This window comes from Embiotoca jacksoni, unplaced genomic scaffold, assembly GCF_022577435.1.
Source record: "Embiotoca jacksoni isolate LCO1_2020_lvr unplaced genomic scaffold, fEmbJac1.0.p SCAF_65, whole genome shotgun sequence".
Classification (NCBI taxonomy): Eukaryota; Metazoa; Chordata; class Actinopteri; family Embiotocidae; genus Embiotoca; species Embiotoca jacksoni.
The window spans coordinates 1,057,751-1,076,682 of record NW_027185420.1 but is presented as its reverse complement, the minus strand read 5'-3'; the positions used below and the strand labels follow the sequence as shown (position 1 = coordinate 1,076,682).

The 18,932-nt window shown below is 42.7% G+C and overlaps 1 protein-coding gene and 1 long non-coding RNA gene across 2 annotated transcripts; both read left to right on the top strand.

The window, feature by feature from the left end:
• Window positions 1-5,071: 5,071 nt before the first annotated feature.
• On the top strand, window positions 5,072-12,228 carry LOC138213947 (uncharacterized). Its single transcript, XR_011179584.1, has 3 exons — window positions 5,072-5,194; window positions 9,877-9,985; window positions 10,172-12,228. It is a non-coding gene; the product is annotated as an uncharacterized lncRNA (long non-coding RNA).
• Window positions 12,229-12,944: 716 nt separating this feature from the next.
• LOC138213944 (DDRGK domain-containing protein 1-like) lies at window positions 12,945-18,856 on the top strand. Its single transcript, XM_069175280.1, has 8 exons — window positions 12,945-13,170; window positions 13,737-13,895; window positions 13,973-14,097; window positions 15,534-15,635; window positions 16,205-16,327; window positions 16,405-16,443; window positions 17,280-17,385; window positions 17,517-18,856. Exons 1-8 carry the CDS (start codon window positions 13,083-13,085, stop codon window positions 17,675-17,677), a joined length of 903 nt encoding a protein of 300 aa, XP_069031381.1. The 5' UTR covers window positions 12,945-13,082; the 3' UTR covers window positions 17,678-18,856.
• Window positions 18,857-18,932: the final 76 nt, after the last annotated feature.

Here is an 18,932-nt window from a genome sequence, read left to right as displayed (position 1 = left end):
GGACAGTCCATGTAGGACCGAGTCCAAATCAGACAAAATATAGAGACGGTATGTAAAGAAGGAACATTTTCCCCAGTGTGGCTCACTAGGGGAAATGGATCACACAGGGATCAAATCATTGTCCGTTTTGGTTATAAATAAAAAAATATATATACATAAATTAAAAAAAATGAATCTGAAGTCATTTCAATAATTATAAATTTTAAAAGATTAGCCACAAATTTAGGAGAGTGATAGTCAAACTTGTCTTCTGCATTTGGCCTCAAGTTATCATCCAATAATAATAATAATAATAATAATAATAATAATAACAAGAATAACTATCACTTTTAGAAAACAAAACAAGGATAACAAACAAGAATAACAAACAGGAGCTGTGAAATGATCCAATTAGAATTACAGAGTTCTTCAAATTCAAGGACAATAGAAGAGAACTGAAAAACAACAAATAAATCACAAATACCACAAATAAAAGTAAAGATCAGATAAAAGATTAATGTTAAAAGAACCAATAAAATTAACTAACAGATGTATGAAAAGGCCACACAGCAAAAATAAGTCCTTATAAATAAAACTATTTCTAGTCTGAGTTCTTCAGCTATTGTAAAACCCAAGAATCCTGATTGTCCCTACAGTCTTCTGCACACGTCAGTGTGGCTGGAGGTCGTTCAGTTTTCACCTCCGAGAGCACAAGAGGTCGTCTACGGGGTGAAAGAAGGGAGGATGAGGTGGGAGGTGAAGTGACATCATCCTGAGATGGACTGGAAAAAAACAGTCACATTACAACTACAAAATGCAAATATCAAAGTCTTTCATGGGGGTCATCATGGAAGGAAATGAAAAAGTTGATTATATTATTTACATTTCTTTTTACATGTACATTATTTAACACGTAAAACACGTTAGTCAGATTTATTACATTTTGTGTCATGTTGGATTTTTAACATGAATTTAAAATATTTTTTAGAGAAGAATTTTTAAGTTTTGAAAGATTCACTTAATGAGTCAATCTTTAGTGAAAGTCAATGAAAACGGACTCAGTTTTAGTCACCATTGACTTTGTTTTTTGTGTTTTGTTTTGTCTTTATCTAATTCATCACTTCTGAAACAATACTTTAAAAAAACTCTCTGGCTTCTTCAACCACATTTCACAGTCTTCAGATAACAGCCAGACAGGACACACCTGAGCATTGTACTGGGAAAGTAGAAATATTTTCCGACACCTAACCGACATAAACTCTGGGCCTGCGGATGGTAAAACCAGGTTCTTCTTCTCTTTAACTTCACCGTACAGAACGTCTGAAGTCCATTTGATAGTCACAAGCCGAGGCCGCACCACAACGCTCCAGAGGTCAATAATTGACAAAGGATCTTCATAGAAAGTTTAAACGTCTTCTCTTGAAAGGTGCTGGTTAATGTGTTGTGAAAAAGTTGTGAAAAGAGTCTGTGGTTATATTGGACTTGTTCACCCAGACCCCCCAACTGCAGGGAACACAGTCCATCAGGATCCATCAGGGAAGTGAAGGGAAAGAAAACATTTATGTGAACAAATTTCAAACAATACAACACGATTTCGGAAGAAACTGTGGCGAGAGCGCTGATTTGAATTTGCTGCACTGCATTGTTTCATATTCAGTATATCTGGCAGCTGATCAGTGCTGCTTGATAAATGGCTGAAAGCTAAACTGCAGACTTAATGTACGTATGTATGAAGCTGCAGCTGAAAGAGAAAGGCCAAAATATAGTGAAAACAATAGAAAGTCCTGAAATCAGTGTAAGAACTTAAATGTACGGATAAAGAGTTGAGACTCAATTCAAGATTCAAAATGTGAGCAGCCGGAAGGGAATGAATCCCCTTTAACAGGAAGAAAAACCTCGAACAGAAGGAAGGAAAAACTCTCTCTAACAGGAAGAAAAACCTCCAACAGAAGGAAGGAAAAACTCTCTTTAACAGGAAGAAAAACCTCCAACAGAAGGAAGGAAAAACTCTCTTTAACAGGAAGAAAAACCTCCAACAGAAGGAAGGAAAAACTCTCTTTAACAGGAAGAAAAACCTCCAACAGAAGGAAGGAAAAACTCTCTTTAACAGGAAGAAAAACCTCCAACAGAAGGAAGGAAAAACTATCTTTTAACAGGAAGAAAAACCTCCAACAGAAGGAAGGAAAAACTCTCTTTAACAGGAAGAAAAACCTCCAACAGAAGGAAGGAAAAACTCTCTTTAACAGGAAGAAAAACCTCCAACAGAAGGAAGGAAAAACTCTCTTTAACAGGAAGAAAAACCTCCAACAGAAGGAAGGAAAAACTCTCTCTAACAGGAAGAAAAACCTCCAACAGAAGGAAGGAAAAACTCTCTTTAACAAGAAGAAAAACCTCCAACAGAAGGAAGGAAAAACTATCTTTTAACAGGAAGAAAAACCTCCAACAGAAGGAAGGAAAAACTCTCTTTAACAGGAAGAAAAACCTCCAACAGAAGGAAGGAAAAACTCTCTCTAACAGGAAGAAAAACCTCCAACAGAAGGAAGGAAAAGCTCTCTTTAACAAGAAGAAAAACCTCCAACAGAAGGAAGGAAAAACTCTCTCTAACAGGAAGAAAAACCTCCAACAGAAGGAAGGAAAAACTCTCTTTAACAGGAAGAAAAACCTCCAACAGAAGGAAGGAAAAACTCTCTCTAACAGGAAGAAAAACCTCCAACAGAAGGAAGGAAAAACTCTCTTTAACAGGAAGAAAAACCTCCAACAGAAGGAAGGAAAAACTATCTTTTAACAGGAAGAAAAACCTCCAACAGAAGGAAGGAAAAACTCTCTTTAACAGGAAGAAAAACCTCCAACAGAAGGAAGGAAAAACTCTCTTTAACAGGAAGAAAAACCTCCAACAGAAGGAAGGAAAAACTCTCTCTAACAGGAAGAAAAACCTCCAACAGAAGGAAGGAAAAACTCTCTTTAACAGGAAGAAAAACCTCCAACAGAAGGAAGGAAAAACTCTCTTTCTCTGCATGTCATTATTAGAAACCAATAAGTTGGAGCAGATAAATCAAAAAGAAGCAGACCAACACACTAGTTTTGGTCCTTTTAATTGTGTATAAGTTGAACATGATGACATCATATTTGTCTTGCAAAACTTGTTTTATTGAGTTAAAATAATTTGCTGCTCAGTGGTGTGATTGAATAGTAAAACCTCATATGATCTAACCTACAAACTAAACCTGAATGTTTTGCTCGGTGGGCCTCTGATACCGAATCCTCTGAATCCAGGACGTGATGTCATGAATGAGGGACGACGGGAACCGGATCGGGCTGCTTACGTTTCATCCTCCTCCTTCACTCTTCCCACTGTGAAGTAACAGCGATGTGGAGGTAGAAATGAAGCGGCCGGTGTGCAGGGACCTGAAGCGGTGGTTTTGAATGTTGGCCGTGGCGGCTGTGTGCCGGCTGCTGGTGTCCGCTGAGTAACAACACCCGCCCTATTAAACTTTCATTGTTGTTCCCCGTCACCGTACTCCACAGCACACATCCCCACCGGCCACTCTCCTTGTGTTGTGGTGAAACAGATGCTCTTGCGAAACCCCCTTCGGTTACAAATTAATCCGTCATATTTACCCCCCCTCCCTCCCCCTCTCCCCAGTACAAAGTTTACAGCTCATTCGTTCCAATAATTCATGTGATGGTTAATATTTGAACTGCGTAGATAAACTGATCTCCAGAATTAGAGTCCGGCTCTTTGAACTCACAACAATTTGCCGCTAAAGACTCACATGTTATGAAACTTGGACCCGCTGCTCAATCTCCGTTTCAAAAAAGGAAACTCTTCTTTTTTTAAGGGCAACGCTTTCAGCATTTTTGGGAAAATGTGCTGGTTTTGCAGTCTTTTACCCAAAGTCAGATGGTTTGTGGTTTGAGCTGAGTTTGAAGGAGCGATCTGTTGACCGACGACAGCACGCAGCTTCTCACCGGCTCGTCTTGTCGTGTTTCTGTCAGGTTTCAGCTCCGCCTGCACACTTTGAGCTGAGATATGAGTTGTGTGTTTGTGAGGCCCAGAAACCTTTCAGGAAACACACCTTTCATTCAATTCACACCTTTTCAGGTCTCTCTTGGAATGTGGTGCATTTACTGTGCTGTTTATAAAAGTTATCATTTTTAAAATTGGGTTCAGTTTCAGACAACTCCCAACAAAAATACAGACTTCAGGTCTGTAAAATGGTTCCGATGCAGAAGTGTCTTCAGCTGCAATACCAGCGAGTGCCACTAGAGGTCGGCTCCAAAAAGCCTCCGGCTCCATAGACTACCATTCAACTAGTCTTGGGACTAGTGTTGTTTGGTTTCCAATCAGATCAGTCAGATCCACCGCTGGCTCCTCCCCCAGCTACATCCCACCCACCGATAGCTGTAACCTGACTGCACCACAGGCCTGTCAATCAAACAGACACGCCCCCAAAAAACAGGTCTTCTTGAATCTTCTTTTCTAATGAATGAGGGATTATTTTCAGATGGACCTCCAGAAAACTAATAAGAAGGAGTGACTTTAGCTAACAACACCGAGATAACTGATGGACACATTTTATTCACTTTGGATTTGATGAGAGAAGTTGAATGGGAGTCTATGGAGCCGGAGGCTTTTTGGAGCCGACCTCTAGTGGCACTCGCTGGTATTGCAGCTGAAGACACTTCTGGATTGGAACCATTTTACAGACCTGGAAGCTACGAACACTTTTATAAACAGTCTGTAGTTTTATATCCAGTCTGTGGTGCAGACTAAAAAGTAAAGGCAGTATTGAATTTAATAATTTGTGAAAATGTTGCACCAAAAGCCAAATGACATCACTGCACATTATCAGTAATTCTTGAGAAATTCTTCATTTTTACATGATGCCAATCTATCCTAATTGGGAAAAAAAAAGTGCATTTTGCTGTAGTTTACATTATTATCCGCCTCAGAAAGTTCATAATAAAACAGATTATGTTGTGTACTGAAGTTCACATTAGTTTGACTGGGCGGAGCTGTCGGCGTCCTGACCTTGACTTGGTGACATTGATTGGACTGTTTCCTGTCTGTCCGACTGCAGAACCTTCGGAGGTCAATCTACGCGACTTCTTATTAACGCCTGTTGAAAGGTAGAGTGCACTATTTGGGCCCAACACGAGGGACAAAGGAAACTCTGTGAGTCCGCCTGAGGCCATGATGTCCTTGAGGAGGAAGGTACGAGTCGCCCGACGCACCCCGTCAACACCACTCCGACCAGCAGTCGTATAAAACACGCAAACATTAACAGACTCCGGTGGACCGATAAGGAAACACCGGGCTGTAAATCACAGTAGTCACAATGATTCCTGCTTGTTTATCAGTGGAAAACTGAAAATAGCTTTTGTATTACAAATGTGATGAAGAATCATATAAGAGTTTTTAATCTGTTTAACTAACAGACGAGTCCTGAGAGGCACTGTCATTGTCTATTATGACGAAAAACAAAACCGTTGTCACGGATTGGTGCTCAGTGTCAACAAGGTCTGTTTTTAGAGGACGAGCTGCCCTTCACCTGCCAGCCCTCACCTGTCCCAGATTTTAAAGGTACAGTCCGCCGGTTTAGTAGTTTACAACACATTAATGGAAGAAAGCTCGCCGGTGAAGCAGCAGAGGTCGAGATATCCTGACTAAAAACGTCTGGATCCAATATGTCCCATGATGCAGCTGTCTTTAATTAGACATCCCTGCTTTTTTTTTTTCAGTCGCGTCTTCCTCAGCAAATAATTCGATTATTTAATGACTTAATTCTAATCTTATTACAAACCTCACAGCTGTTAAAGGATCCAGTCAGTATAAATTAAGTGTAGCACAAAATAGTACAATAGTACTCGCAGAACAATCCGGTGTCACTGCAAAACGTAAAATAGTCACGCTTTGCGCTGTTGAGGCGTGACAGTTTCACGTTTTCATGTGGTGCATAAAAATGGAACCTGCTGCTTTGCGTTTAACCATGTGATTTACAGGAAAATGAAACTTAAAGCTAAAACACGTGGCAGGCATTACTAACTAAGTAAAAACAACATGTTGAGGAGGTTCAGAAACTATGTCACCTCCTGGATTCGAACCTCCGCCTCCACATGGCAGTCCTTGACTCATGCCACCTGGTCCTCCCTCCATCCTCTGAATACTGCCGGAAAATGTCCTTTGTACTTGGCCACACGTTCCTTCCTGACGTGAGATTGAAGTGTGTGTAAGTTTCATGCTTACAAAACGTAAAGCCAAAGCGTGGCTATCTCACGTTTTTCGGTGGTGGTAGGGTGTATTTCACGCTTTGCCGTGACACCTGGCTGCACAGTACGACGGGAGTATCAGGGCCACATTGAGAAAAAACAAATTAGAGCAATACGACTTTTGTTTCATTATTTTTGCATTTCGACAATACAGTGGAAATGTCGAGAATAAAGTTTGAATTAGATTTTGTAAATAAAGTTGAAATGTCTAGAATAAAGTCAAAATGTTGAGAATCAGAGGAAACGTGTTTGGACCTTCAGGATCAAACAACTTGATCAATTCTTACGACAAGTCTTGCGATACAATGTATCCTGTTTGTATTGTGCGGTTACGCTTTGCATTTGTCCATTAAAACAGATTCGGAAGAACAGTTCATCGACACAGCACATCTTTGTAGATTCATATTGACCAAGCAAGTCGTTTGATGTATTTTGAAAAGTTCAACTTTAATCTTGACATGTAATTTTATTCGTTATTCTAATATTTAGAAAAAAAAAACACATTCCCCTGCAAATGTTTTCATAAATGTTGGCCCTAATACTCAGTGCTTAAAAAATAAGATGGAAAAACCTTCTTCAGGAACCTTCTTCTCATTCAGTACTGCAAGTGTTTGATGTTTGCAGATGGGGAACAGAAATGTTCCCAGCATGCTCTGACTAATCTGCACTGACTGAATGTTTGTGGTGAGGCTTTAAAAACCCACACTCACAATATGTCCCCATCACACGGCAGTAAACCTCCAGCTCTTTATCTTCCGTGGGGCCGTGAGGTCGCTGTATGTCAACGGGACGGGGGGTGGGGGTGGGGGGGAAGGGGTGGTGTTGTTTCCATAAACTCTCGTGTTTATCTCAAAATATAATCTCCTGAAAACACAGATTCTCAGTGCTGGACATTTCCTGTGAGACTAAATTGTATTAAAAAAGAAATGTCAAAGGGGAGGTGGATTTTTTTAAAATAAATAAATCTGAATGTCTTTGGGTTTTTACTTTAGTTACTTTAACTACACTACTTTTGATAGTAACTAATAAAACAAATTACTTTTTCATATTAAAAGATGCAGCAACAATTACTGAAATTTAAGAAGGCTCCTTACTCAATACTTTTTTCTTTATTAAATAGTAATGGTCAGAAGTTTAATACTAAAGCCTGGATTAACGATGTCTCTGACCTCAACGCAACGTTCCCATTCAGTTAATCCTCTAAAAATGAGACTGATTTGTGTCGATTGAATTTGATGTGAATTAGGCAGTTAGCACGTTTTATGACACAAGTAGCCAATCTCGGCCATGAAATACAAAAAGGCACTCCGGTTAACTGCAAATGCAAATCAATTAAATTACGCAATAAAGATAATAATAATTAAAAAGACGACTGTGCCATTTAGGTTCAGGGCAGGTTACACACAGCAGTTTAGGACTTTTAATTAATGATTGAAAAGTAAATTATTCACATGCGAAGCTCCCGATGCATTTTATTTATGTAATGTGTTTATTTATTAACACCACATCAGTTTATTTATTAACACTACAACAGTTTATTTATTAACACATCCGTTTATTTATTAACACTACAACAGTTTATTTATTAACACATCCGTTTATTTATTAACACCACATCAGTTTATTTATTTATTAACACCACAACATCAGTTTATTTATTTACAACATCAGTTTATTTATTAACACTACAACATCAGTTTATTTATTTATTAACACCACAACATCAGTTTATTTATTTATTAACACTACAACATCAGTTTATTTATTTATTAACACCACAACATAATTTTATTTATTTATTAACACCACAACATCAGTTTAGTTATTTATTAACACCACAACATCAGTTTATTTATTTATTAACACCACAACATCAGTTTATTTATTTAGTAACACAACATCAGTTTATTTATTTACAACATCAGTTTATTTATTTATTAACACACAACATCAGTGATGTTTGCAGCACATTGCTCTTCATCTGTGTTGTTATTAAATTAGTTACATTGGGAGCTATCAGTGTGAATAATTTACTTCTGCTCCTCAACATGGTTCCAGCTCCTGATTTCACTATATTGGTGGTTTTTTTGGTTTTGTTCCCTTTGACATTTACTTAATACCAGTGTTTGGTGTCTATAAGATGCAGATTTTTGTCTTATATCATTAAACCTCTTCTTACCCTGGGCAGAACTTTTCATGATACCAGGGGAAGAGTTGTTTATAATATTAGTTACCTCTTCCCAAGTCGATTTAACATCATCATTGTGGATGTCGACTCGTAGCACCATAAATCGAGTGATAACGAGCCTGAAACTACCAGACAGGTATGTCAGTTTGCTCGTGTAAAGTTTCAGGGTAAGAGAAGCTGACCTGATTGGTCATGATTGAAGTCTTGAGACACTTTTCTAATGATCTGTTCCTTCTATTTTACCACTAAACCATGCTGAGCCAGAGTTACAATTGTGTTTACCAAGCCTTCCAGCACCCGTGGTGCACCTGCACCTGCACCTGTGCTATGACGAGGTGGACAAAGATAAGACTGTAATACCACCAAGTGCTACTAGAGGTCGGCTCCAAAAAGCCTCCGGCTCCATAGACTCCCATTCAACTTCTCTCATCAAATCCAAAGTGAATAAAATGTGTCCATCAGTTATCTCGGTGTTGTTAGCTAAAGTCACTCCTTCTTATTAGTTTTCTGGAGGTCCATCTGAAAATAATCCCTCATTCATTAGAAAAGAAGATTCAAGAAGACCTGTTTTTGGGGGCGTGTCTGTTTGATTGACAGGCCTGTGGTGCAGTCAGGTTACAGCTATCGGTGGGCGGGACGTAGTATCGTCAGGTTTCCAATCAGATCGGTCAGATCCACCGCTGGCTCCTCCCCCAGCTCGTCCAAATATGGTCACTTCCTGCTCCAAACCGCTCCGAACTAACAAGATGGTGACGGACAGAATCTGAACTGGAGGATTCATAACGTTCACAAACCAACGATGACATCACTGATGGTTGATGACATCACTGATGGTTGGACTTTGAGACTTCAAATTTATAAAACAACATTCGTGTTACAGACTGAATGGTTGAGTGACAGGAACAATCTAAAAAAAAAAAAAAATGATACTATTGAGTTGCATGATGGGAAGTGTAGGATGCCATCTCCGACTATAGGTCGAAACATCCTCATCGCTGCAGCACGTTTTAGTGTCTTTTTTTAATCTCATGGTTTCTAAACATAGCGCCGTGAACTCGTTCTGCGCTGAAAGAATGTCTGAGTCAGCAGTTTTGTTTTCAGCCGGCAGCAGACACAGAAGAGAAGAGAGAGGAGAGAGGACAAAAATGAAGATGGGAGGACGGACTAATCGTTTAATCCTCTTCTCCCACAGAAGGATGTGAGGCTCTGCTGGGTGTGACTGTAGTTTTCCGTCAGTGGTGACATCTGGAGGACGCGTCCTCCTGCTGCAATCTGACACTCCTTCTATGTTGAACATGTTGTGTTGCTACCAATAACACGGTTCATGCTGTCTGCAGGATTTCTACTCTCCTGACAGTGCAGTGTTTCCTCTCATATTTAAAGCCATGATATGAAGATACGTTTATTTCACTTTCATCTTCTTGTTTTTTTACCTGCAGCCGATCTCCTGCCTTCACTGTGATCCTGATTGTATTCCATCATCATCTATCTGATATCTGATGTTTTATAAAGAATCTGCTACGCGTGGCCGACAGTCTAAAGTTGAAGGTGAGCTCTCGAAGGACACCTACGCTTGCCGCAGTCCTTATTTCCTGGTTCACTGCTCAGGTGATCCATAGCGGGGGGGGCTGAGGAGTGAGGGGGCGGGAACTACTGCAGCTCCACAAAAAAACTGCAATATATAATAGAGAAGTTGACGTAAACATGAAGGATGTCTGGTGTTTTTTTTCACAGCGTGTGGAGAGCTCTGGAGGTCGGTGTGTGAAAGGAGCTGAGCAGTGAGGACGTAGTCATGCATACGGAAAGAGGAAGTAGGAGGAAGAAAAAGGGGCCGGACAGAGAAAAGCAGGAAGAGGAGCTGCAGTGTTCCTGTAGGGGAGACAAGGTGACTCCTGAAACAAAGTCCACACTCACCTGCAGGCAGAGGGAAGTTTAAACGGGACAGATGGACTCCGTGTTAAACCGTTTCATACACAAACAAATGTCCACATGAAACAGATTATAACATTTATTTTATCGTCCAGATAATTCAGACCATGGTAGGAACTCTTCATTTCCACCCAATCGTCAACCATCAGTGATGTCATCATCCATCAGTGATGTCATCAACCATCAGTGATGTCATCGTTGGTTTGTGAACATTATGATTCCTCCAGTTCAGATTCTGTCCGTCACCATCTTTGTTAGTTCGGAGCGGTTTGGAGCAGGAAGTGACCATATTTGGACGAGCTGGGGGAGGAGCCAGCGGTGGATCTGACCGATCTGATCGGAAACCTGACGATACTACGTCCCGCCCACCGATAGCTGTAACCTGACTGCACCACAGACCTGTCAATCAAACAGACACGCCCCCAAAAACAGGTCTTCTTGAATCTTCTTTTCTAATGAATGAGGGATTATTTTCAGATGGACCTCCAGAAAACTAATAAGAAGGAGTGACTTTAGCTAACAACACCGAGATAACTGATGGACACATTTTATTCACTTTGGATTTGATGAGAGAAGTTGAATGGGAGTCTATGGAGCCGGAGGCTTTTTGGAGCCGACCTCTAGTGGCACTCGCTGGTATTGCAGCTGAAGACACTTCTGGATCAGAACCATTTTACAGACCTGAAGCTACGAACTCTTTTATATCCAGTCTCAGGGTGGGATGGTGACATCACTATGACATCACCAGGGTTATTTCCTCACAAAGACTCATCATGCCAAACAATCAGATCTGTAAAACTGGTGAAATAAATCTGTTACATGAGGACATGTTTCGTTGCTGAGTCATGACAACCAAATGGACCCCAGAACTTCAAGGTTCCCGGAAGCTGCAGGCTTATTGTGGGTCAACTGTGATGTTTGGAGGTTACGTAACACTAAAACACACTGACAGCTGATATCATCTCAGTCACAGAGGTACTACAACCTCCGCGTTAAAGATTAAACCCACTTGTCTGATGTCAGCACATTTATTTCACCAAAAGAAAAGTCCACATTTCAACAACAAGGCAATTCAAAGCGCTTCACGTGAAACTATTAAAAGCATCAAAACATCAGGCAGAAGAAAAAGACATTTAAAAACAGAGATTAAAAACATTAAAATTAAAGCAATAGAGCAGCTAAATATAGAATAAAAGTTACAGTGCTGCAGCGTGAGACATAAACTACAGAAATTTTGAAATGAGAAATTTTGCAGCAGACCTGCAGCTTTCTGGGAATTTGTTCCAGATATGTGGAGCATTAAAAGCTAGAGACGATAGCTTTGTTTTTTTATTTTTGTAGTTTGCAGTAATATTTATTATAATAATTGAACATAACTACTACCCAGCGGTGGATGATGCGTTCAGGACTGAGTCATCAGTCAGATGGTGTGTGAGAGAGACAAGATGTTTCCCACCAGGCTGTTCACACATTCTCAGTATGAATCAGTGTGAGATGATGTCTGCAGTGAGTACGCCACCCGGAGGGCGTCAGACTGCACTGCAGGTCACCTGGAAGCAGGACAATGTGAGGATTGTTAGTGGCCATTTAGTGCTGCTATATTGAATGTGAAAACTATTTCTCTCAAGAAAAAATAAAAATAAAACAGATGTTATAGATATTTTATCACCCTGTCCTCATACCAGTCCAGCAGGTGGCAGTAACGCACCTGTGAACTGGCTGCCAACCTCTAACAAACACAAAGAAAGTAGTTCTGGAATGAATAGCACAGAGAAGACTTAACTAATTTTTTTTTTTAAATAATTGTCATCAAAATGATGAAGAAATATTTGCATGTGCATTTGTGAACGTTATCTTTTTATATGTGGATCTTTATTACATAAATATTTATAAGAAAGTCGCAAAATACTCTGTGTGAATCCTTCTGTGTGCATTCATTGATTATGAGACTGATCTGACTCCATAATTTAATGCCATAATTCAACAAAACTCTGAAACAGCAGGTGATGTTTTGCACCTTTTATGGTGTAAAAATAAACAAGAAGGAGAAGAAGAAGAGTTTTGTTGGGTCCCTGACCATCAAAGAAAGCCCTTAAAATAAATAACAACAAAGTAATAGAAAGTAGTTTATTGTTGGGGAGCATGGAGCCAAATCAGGACCAAAAGTTTTATTATTTGGGCAAAAAAAGCAACTGAAAAACAAAAATGCAATACTATAAGTTCAAGATTTGACCTTGAATTTTCAAGACGTAAAACCTGAAAGTTAAAGATTTGACCTGAATTTGACCTTTTGTACAGCAAAAGCAATACAAATTCCAGAGTAAAAACAGAGGCAGTAAAAGTATAAAAATGCACATAGAATACAAATACATACAAATAGAATATAATAAAATTAAACATTATTAATTAATTAATTAATTATTATATAATTATAATAATGATTTTAAGCCAGGGATGGAGTTTAAAATCAGTCCTTCCCCAGGCAGTGATCACATAAGATCATAAACCCTCCGATCCGGTAGGTGGCGCTGTGCGCTTTTAAATCTGGCAACTAAACCAGAAGGAGAAGAAGAAGAAGAACTGAGGCAGCAGGAGAAGAAGAAGAAGAAGAAGAAGAAGAACTGAGGCAGCAGGAGAAGAAGAAGAACACGGGCCTCTGATGAACAGACGTGGAAACTAGTTTTAGATTTAGAAAAGATCATTTTCCAGAGCAGCTATGGACGTCGTCTTGTATCTAATAGCTGCTGCGATCCTCGTTTTTATGATTTTCTTCGCGTTGAAGGTGCGGAAGAAAACACAGGAAGGTACGGAGCCGCTGGAGACGACGTCACAGCGGGGAGCTAATGCTAACCGTTAGCGTAGCGTTTTGTTAACGGGAGGTTTGAGGCGTTTTCATGTGAACTTTGTCTCCGCGGTGTGATGTTAAAGTAAATATTGACGCTGTAAAAGCAGCCAGCTGTGAGACGGCGACGTCACAGCTGTCAGAAAACTACGGCGGCCGCAGTGGACCTCAGTAAAGTTGTTCTGTTTATTTGATCCTTAAACTTGGGAAATTACGATTAACAATTATTTACGTGCAATAATTATGTTTTTCTTTACATTTCATTAAGTATCAAGGTGCATTTATTGATCATTTTAGTGGATATAGCTTGTGTTTGTGTATTTATATATATATATATATTTTTTACATTTATCTATAATTTTTATTCTATTCTCTCTTTTTTTTATTGTCATTTAAATTCTTCTGTGTATTTATTAATGTCCTTCCTGTGTTGGTATCTTACAACCAGAAGTAAATGTGTGATCAGTCAACACCGAGTGTCCAAACAACATCACAGTTACAGTGGTGATGATGTCATGTGCTCCTCAGCTGACGCGGAGCAGCGGCGGGAGGTGGTGCGGGAGGCGGTGCGGGCGGCGGCCCCCCAGCGGGCGGCGGAGGAGCGAGGGGCCGGCATGCCTCGCAGGAGGAGGAACCTCGCCGCCGTGATGGCGAACAGACACCCTCAGAGAGAAGCTGTGGAGCAAGGTGAACACAAACACCAGAGTTCAACACACAACTCAACCCTCACATAAAAACACCTGTGAATGTGCTGATGGTTTCAGAGGACGAGGAGCCTGTGGAGGACGAGGAGGCGGAGCAACAGCAGAACTTCCTGCCGACGGCGAAGGTTGGAGCCAAGAAACAGAAAAAGTTGGAGGAGAAACAGGCGAAAAAACAACAGAGAGAGGTGAGAGAGACTAATCCTGGTGGAGGGACACCTGAAGGACTGACGGACACCTGAAGGACTGACGGACACCTGAAGGACTGACGGACACCTGACTGACTGATGGTCACCTGAAGGACGGATGGACACCTGAAGGACTGTTGGACACCTGAAGGACGGATGGACACCTGACTGATGGTCACCTGAAGGACGGATGGACACCTGAAGGACTGACGGACACCTGAAGGACGGATGGACACCTGACTGATGGTCACCTGAAGGACGGATGGACACCTGAAGGACTGACGGACACCTGAAGGACTGACGGACACCTGACTGACTGATGATCACCTGAAGGACGGATGGACACCTGAAGGACTGTTGGACACCTGAAGGACGGATGGACACCTGACTGATGGTCACCTGAAGGACGGATGGACACCTGAAGGACTGACGGACACCTGACTGACTGATGATCACCTGAAGGACGGATGGACACCTGAAGGACTGTTGGACACCTGAAGGACAGATGGTCACCTGACTGACTGATGGTCACCTGAAGGACGGATGGACACCTGAAGGACTGTTGGACACCTGACTAACTGATGGACACCTGACTGACTGATGGACACCTGACTGACTGACTGATGGACACCTGACTGACTGATGGACACCTGACTGACTGATGGACACCTGACTAACTGATGGACACCTGACTGACTGACTGATGGACACCTGACTGACTGATGGACACCTGACTGACTGATGGACACCTGACTAACTGATGGACACCTGACTGACTGACTGATGGACACCTGACTGACTGATGGACACCTGACTAACTGATGGACACCTGACTGACTGACGGACACCTGATGGACACCTGATGGACACCTGAGGGGTCATGTGGATCCTCATGACTTCCAAACGGACCAGAAAACTACTGAATCAGCTGTTCTCAGTTTATAGTCGATGAGAACGATGAAAACATTTATTATTAATGGATATGAATAGTTCTGTATCTGTCTATAAGTCTATTTATGTTGTACAAATGATAAATTACAACCGCCAACAAAGATTTTAAATCTGAACCAGAAACATTTATTTATTATCCTGAAGCTCCACTTTCAGATTCTAAAAATATTCTTGTAAAAATAAAACGATTTATTTATTTTACAGACTATTTTTCATGTGATGTTGCTTCAGCAGGAGACGATCAGCTGATCCAGTCGACTTTTGTTTAGTTTTTACTGAATATTCTTTTATTTTTTATTGTTTGTAATTAAAATTAATCATCAAATGTTTTTCAGTATTTTGTCATATCGTCAAGAAAAGCACCTAAAAACACCTGGAAATATTGTGATGTTATTTTAGGGGCGTAGAAGGATGTCTTAAACATTTCTCTGACGGTCAGACCGTCCAGATGTTTTGACCTCTGACCTCTACCCTCCTGTGTCCAGGCGGAGTTGGAGGAGAGGGAGGAGAGGAAGAGGATGCAGGAGCTCCGAGAGCAAGAGAGACGACACGAGGACGACAAGGAACGTCTGCTGGAGCAGAAACAGGTCGGTCCTCCCGCTTCTTCTTCTGTGGTCCTCCCGCTTCTTCTTCTGTGGTCCTCCCGCTTCTTCTTCTGTGGTCCTCCCGCTTCTTCCTCTGTGGTCCTCCCGCTTCTTCCTCTGTGGTCCTCCCGCTTCTTCCTCTGTGGTCCTCCCGCTTCTTCCTCTGTGGTCCTCCCGCTTCTTCTTCTGTGGTCCTCCCGCTTCTTCTTCTGTGGTCCTCCCGCTTCTTCTTCTGTGGTCCTCCCGCTTCTTCTTCTGTGGTCCTCCCGCTTCTTCCTCTGTGGTCCTCCCGCTTCTTCCTCTGTGGTCCTCCCGCTTCTTCTTCTGTGGTCCTCCCGCTTCTTCCTCTGTGGTCCTCCCGCTTCTTCTTCTGTGGTCCTCCCGCTTCTTCTTCTGTGGTCCTCCCGCTTCTTCCTCTGTGGTCCTCCCGCTTCTTCCTCTGTGGTCCTCCCGCTTCTTCTTCTGTGGTCCTCCCGCTTCTTCCTCTGTGGTCCTCCCGCTTCTTCGTCTTTGGTCTTCTTCTTCTGTGGTCCTCCGACGAGGAGACGCTGACTCTGCGTTTTTTTCTCCAGGAGGAGGACGAGCGGCGAGCCAAAGAGGAGCAGGACCGACGGGAGGAGGAGGAGTACCTCCGGCTGAAGGCCTCCTTCACCATCGAGGAGCAGGGGGAGGAGGAGCAGCTGTCTGACGACCAGGTCTCCTCGCATCACCTTCACTTCATCACAACATCAGAGTTCAGCTTTAATCAACGTTTGCGTTTCTTTACTTTCAGTCACGCAACCTGCTGCAGGAGTTCATCCAGCACATCGAGGTGACCTCGAGCATCACAACACATCCGACTCCTCTTATCACGGCTTTATCGTTTCGTTTTTCACGTGATGCTCCGATATTAATTCATAGAAAAGTGTTTTCACTGATGAAATGAGATGAAGTAGAATTAAATTGATATCTTCCGGCGTCCCTGAAAGCTCACAGCCAGGATCGGTTTTGAGGATAACTTTAGCGTTTCCTCGTAGTATTTTTCTTCTTCGTGTCCTTCTGACCCACATTTGTTCCTCTAAATGCTGCAAAGACACTTCAGATGAAGACTGAACTCTGTCTGGGACACAAACTTTATTCTATTTGGTGAAACTGCTGCGTTTTACACATCTGGACCACATTAGACCCGGTCCAGATCTAAAACCACTCAGACCGGTTAATCACGGACTAGCCCAAGTGTTTTGTGTGAAATAACTGATATCAGAGTTTTGAAATATAGGATACCAGACTGGTTAATCATGGACTAGATTATCATAGCGAGGCCAAAGATTCTTTAAATGTTTTTGGTTAATGAAACTTTTTGTCTGTTTATCAGAATGCAACAAAAGGACATCATGCTGGTTTTTTTCTGTTTTTTTAGATCTGGACCACGTTGGACCTGGTCCAGATCTAAAACCACTAGTTTGTACTTAGGCAGGTCAAACCTGGACTAGGTGTAGCTCAGAGCTCCGAGTCGGTTCCTTTAACTTTTCCCTGAAGTACCGAATCAGACTAAATATTATTAACTGTTGCCATGGAAGCGCTGCAGGTTGAAATAGTGACACCTGCAGTGTTTCCTGGAACTGCAGCATGTGAGCGTCACGTATGACGTGTCCGTGTGTCCTGCAGAGCTCCAAGGTGGTTCTGCTGGAGGACTTGGCCTCCCACTTTGGCATGAGGACGCAGGACGCCATCGCCCGCCTGCAGGACCTGCTGGCCGAAGGCTCGCTCACAGGTCAGGAGGTCGACATGTTGTTCACGTCATTATGGATGATACAACTGAATAAAACACGTCAGCTACATGTTTTCATATTTCCTGCGTTTGCGGTTCAGTATGTTTCTATGATGTGCTGTGTTCTCCTGCAGGTGTGATAGACGACCGAGGGAAGTTCATCTCCATCACTCCGGAGGAACTGGACTCAGTGGCTCAGTTCATCAAGCAGAGAGGAAGAATCTCCATCACAGAGTTGGCTCAGGCCTCCAACTCACTCATCAACCTGCTGCCGGACACACGCAGGGCCGCATGATGGACGGACGGACACCCGATGGACACCTGACGGAGACCTGACGGACACCTAACGGACCGATGGACACCTGACGGACTGATGGACACCCGATGGACACCTGACGGACACCTGACGGACACCTGACGGACATCTGACGGACTGACGGACATCTGATGGACACCCGATGGACACCCGATGGACACCTGACGGACACCTAACGGACTGATGGACATCTGATGGACACCCGATGGACACCTGACGGACATCTGACGGACACCTGACGGACTGACGGACATCTGATGGACACCCGATGGACACCTGACGGACACCTGACGGACACCTAACGGACTGATGGACATCTGATGGACACCTGACGGACTGATGGACACCCGATGGACACCTGACGGACATCTGACGGACACCTGACGGACTGACGGACATCTGACGGACACCTGATTGACATCTGACAGACACCTGACGGACTGACGGACACCTGACGGACATCTGACGGACACCTGACGGACTGATGGACACCTGACGGACATCTGACGGACACCTGACGGACTGACGGACACCTGACGGACTGACGGACTGACGGACACCTGACACCTGACGGACTGACGGACACCTGACGGACACCTGATTGACATCTGACAGACACCTGACGGACTGACGGACACCTGACAGACACCTGACGGACTGATGGACACCTGACGGACTGACGGACACCTGACGGACTGACGGACACCTGATTGACATCTGACAGACACCTGACACCTGACGGACTGACGGACACCTGACCACTGAAGAAGAAAGTGAACTCTGATCTGTGTGAATATGAACTCAGCAGCTTCGACAAACACAGAACTGGAGCGTTGCTGGTTGGAGCGACGCGGTGCAGTACTCTTACTCACCAGCAGGTGCAGTACTCTTACTCACCAGCAGGTGCAGTACTCTTACTCACCAGCAGGTGCAGTACTCTTACTCACCAGCAGGTGCAGTACTCTTACTCACCAGCAGGTGCAGTACTCTTACTCACCAGCAGGTGCAGTACTCTTACTCACCAGCAGGTGCAGTACTCTTACTCACCAGCAGGTGTGACGCTCCACACAGTTTAACATCCACCTCCGGAGAGGATTTCAACCAGCAGGAAATAAAACTACTGAGTGTCACTTTTGAATAAAGTTTAAATTTAACGCATCTTTTGTTTTTTTTTACTGTGACATGACGAAGACCGACCGGCCTGATGGTCGGCAGGATGAAACACGTTTTCATA

Bases quoted from the DNA above. Each gene is read 5' to 3' on its own strand.
- LOC138213944 (XM_069175280.1), top strand. From the start codon at position 13,083: ATGGACGTCGTCTTGTATCTAATAGCTGCTGCGATCCTCGTTTTTATG. The intron at 13,171-13,736 runs GTACGGAGCCGC...TGTGCTCCTCAG, and splicing joins GCGGAAGAAAACACAGGAAG to CTGACGCGGAGCAGCGGCGG. The intron at 16,328-16,404 runs GTCTCCTCGCAT...CTTTACTTTCAG, and splicing joins AGCAGCTGTCTGACGACCAG to TCACGCAACCTGCTGCAGGA.